We start from the raw sequence: 2,500 nt of genomic DNA, 5'->3' as shown, positions 1-2,500 counted from the left end.
TTGTATATACTTAAACAAAGAATTTCAATGCACTTTCTCTTATACAAGTACATTTGAAAATTGACAACACTGCACGTTCCCTACTTATCCTCACCCATGTCATCATCAGCTATTAGTTTTTGTCGGAAATTATGGCTTAGACATTTTCCTTTGTTTGTTAATGTTATTAGTTGTTGTAGATATACAAATGTAAGTTTTTAAGAGAAAGTCAAACATTTGTAACCTAAGTGACAGACATTCTTTTATAAACATGCGAGAAAAGAAAGACTTTTCCTACATTTATTAGTATACATTGTGAATTACAGACTACCTCCTCTAACTGCATTGTCAGTATCAAAATGACTGTGGATGTGAGTGCACGATTGTGTGAGTAATGTCAGAAATTAAGTAGACAAATCTAAATGCTTTACCAAATCATTATTAGCAAAAATGTAATTAATATGCCACATTCTGAGGAAAGTATAACCCACACTCTTCATGAAGGTCTTAACAGCCTCTCTTCCTTCCGGGACATGGTTCACTTCCACCTCCATCAGACGTACTTGCAACTTGTCCCAAGGAATTGTCTTCAACACCTGAAGAAAGAGCAACGTTTGTGTATAGTGCATTTAAATATACGCGCGCGCGCGCGCGCGCACACACACACACACACACACACACACACACACACACACACACACACACACACACACACACACACACACACACACACACACAAGGAAATATACAAGATAAGGTAGAAATGCCTGAAACGTTAAGGAGAATGGAAATGAGGTGGCAAGAAGCCAAATTCAAGTACTAGAAGAGGCAAATAGGATAAGATCTTCATTTACTAATGTGACAATAGTGACGAAAACGGCAAATGAAATGGATATAAGGATAGAGGCATAGAGTACTTGGGAAGAGATAAAAACTTAGCAGATGTCATGGAATATATTGTCATACTAGGATATGAAGAAAGAGTGGTAGAAGACGGCATCGAACGATATAATGAAGACAAGAATTTGGTTATTGCCATCCTCAATACTGTATCCCGAAGGCTCTGAAAAGTGGCACACAAAATTATAGGGTTATTCAAATAGGGTAAGAAGCCGTTTGAAAGTAACATTCCTGGAGAAACAATTGATAAGCTATGCAATGAGGAAATAAATATATGAGTAAAGAAGATGGGAAGGTGCTACAAAATAAATTGGATGAATTAAGAAAAACAAAAACGAAGATAAAAACCTTTAGTGTTTGGAGGGTGAAAGGCCTCCAAGCAAAGCAAGTCTGTTTTCGGAAAGGGAAGGCAGAGACAGACAAATACTAGTTAGAAAAACAAGCGAAATATCGAAAGATCACGTAAAAATGTTTATGCAAATGTCGTCTTTATGCTGCTAGAAAAATACACATTAAATGAAATAAATAAACCTGATCTAAAATGCATCAGTGAATCCAAAAGTGACTTATCCATGGATATATATATATATATATATATATATATATAGATATATATATATATATATAGATATATATATAAATATATATATATATATATATGTGTGTGTGTGTGTGTGTGTGTGTGTGTCTGTTATAGATATATATATATATATATATATATATATATATATATATATATACATATATATATATATATATATGTAAATATATATGTATATATGTATATGTATATATATATATATATTATATATATATATTTGGAGAAAGGATAGGGTAAATAAATGGGTACAGAGGCGGGGGGGGGGGCGGGTAATATAAAAGGAATGGATGTAAATGAAGTAGAAATAATGCAAGATCCAATGGTGGAACTGAATACAACCGAAGTGAAAGCAGATGGAGTACACCATTTACGGACAACCTCATACACCACAAGAAGACTACGAAAGACCAATTCATGAAACACAAGGGGGAATACTAAAATTTGTGGAAACAAATGCAAAAGAAATCCTCTTATGAGGGGATCTTAATGGCACGACTTTAGAATCTTACTTCTAAACTATGGAATGCATGTTATAATTATGAGAAATATCCTACCATTATCCCTTCACTTCTCAACTTTTCCTTTTGATGAAAAAATACTCTACATTGTTCTGTATCTGTTACCAACATGTATGCCTGTTTATTATATTTTTATTGTTGAATTTGTATTTAAGTGACTTAGAATTAGAGGACTAATTCGTCTACATAGGCATGAGAAATGGGTAGATTTCTGTAAAAAGTAAAAAAGACAACTTTATTTTTCAGATCAATATATTTTTATTTTCTTTACACTGATATATACATGAAATATAACTGGAATAACCATGAAAATAAATTCTGGTATCCTCCTTCACTGATTATTTAGTGTGAAATTGTACATAACAGTTTTGCTTCCTGTTCAGGTATATGTTCACTTTGTATTTGGAGCATACAATACTTTTTTTTATCCTTCTCTTTTGCACACCCTTCTCTGTTTCTCTATCGTAGGCTAATGACCGACCCTGTCATACCTGATGGGTTG

At 33.2% G+C, this 2,500-nt stretch overlaps 1 protein-coding gene across 1 annotated transcript in view; it reads right to left on the bottom strand.

Annotated features, from left to right (window-relative positions):
• Positions 1-2,500, bottom strand: part of LOC147470532 (protein Star-like) — a 17,442-nt gene that overhangs the window by 557 nt on the left and 14,385 nt on the right. Inside the window, exon 4 of the mRNA XM_086543988.1 lies at positions 1-575. This exon is cut by the window's left edge and continues 557 nt beyond it. Within this exon, the coding sequence (XP_086400114.1) occupies positions 384-575 (192 nt within the window). The 3' untranslated portion in view covers positions 1-383. The remainder of the gene's footprint in view (positions 576-2,500) is intronic.

This window comes from Penaeus japonicus, unplaced genomic scaffold, assembly GCF_977035675.1.
Source record: "Penaeus japonicus unplaced genomic scaffold, GWHDUDI00000001_assembly GWHDUDI00000014, whole genome shotgun sequence".
Lineage (NCBI taxonomy): Eukaryota > Metazoa > Arthropoda > Malacostraca > Decapoda > Penaeidae > Penaeus > Penaeus japonicus.
Note: the sequence above shows the minus strand (reverse complement) of the source record. Positions and strands in the feature narration are given on the sequence as shown.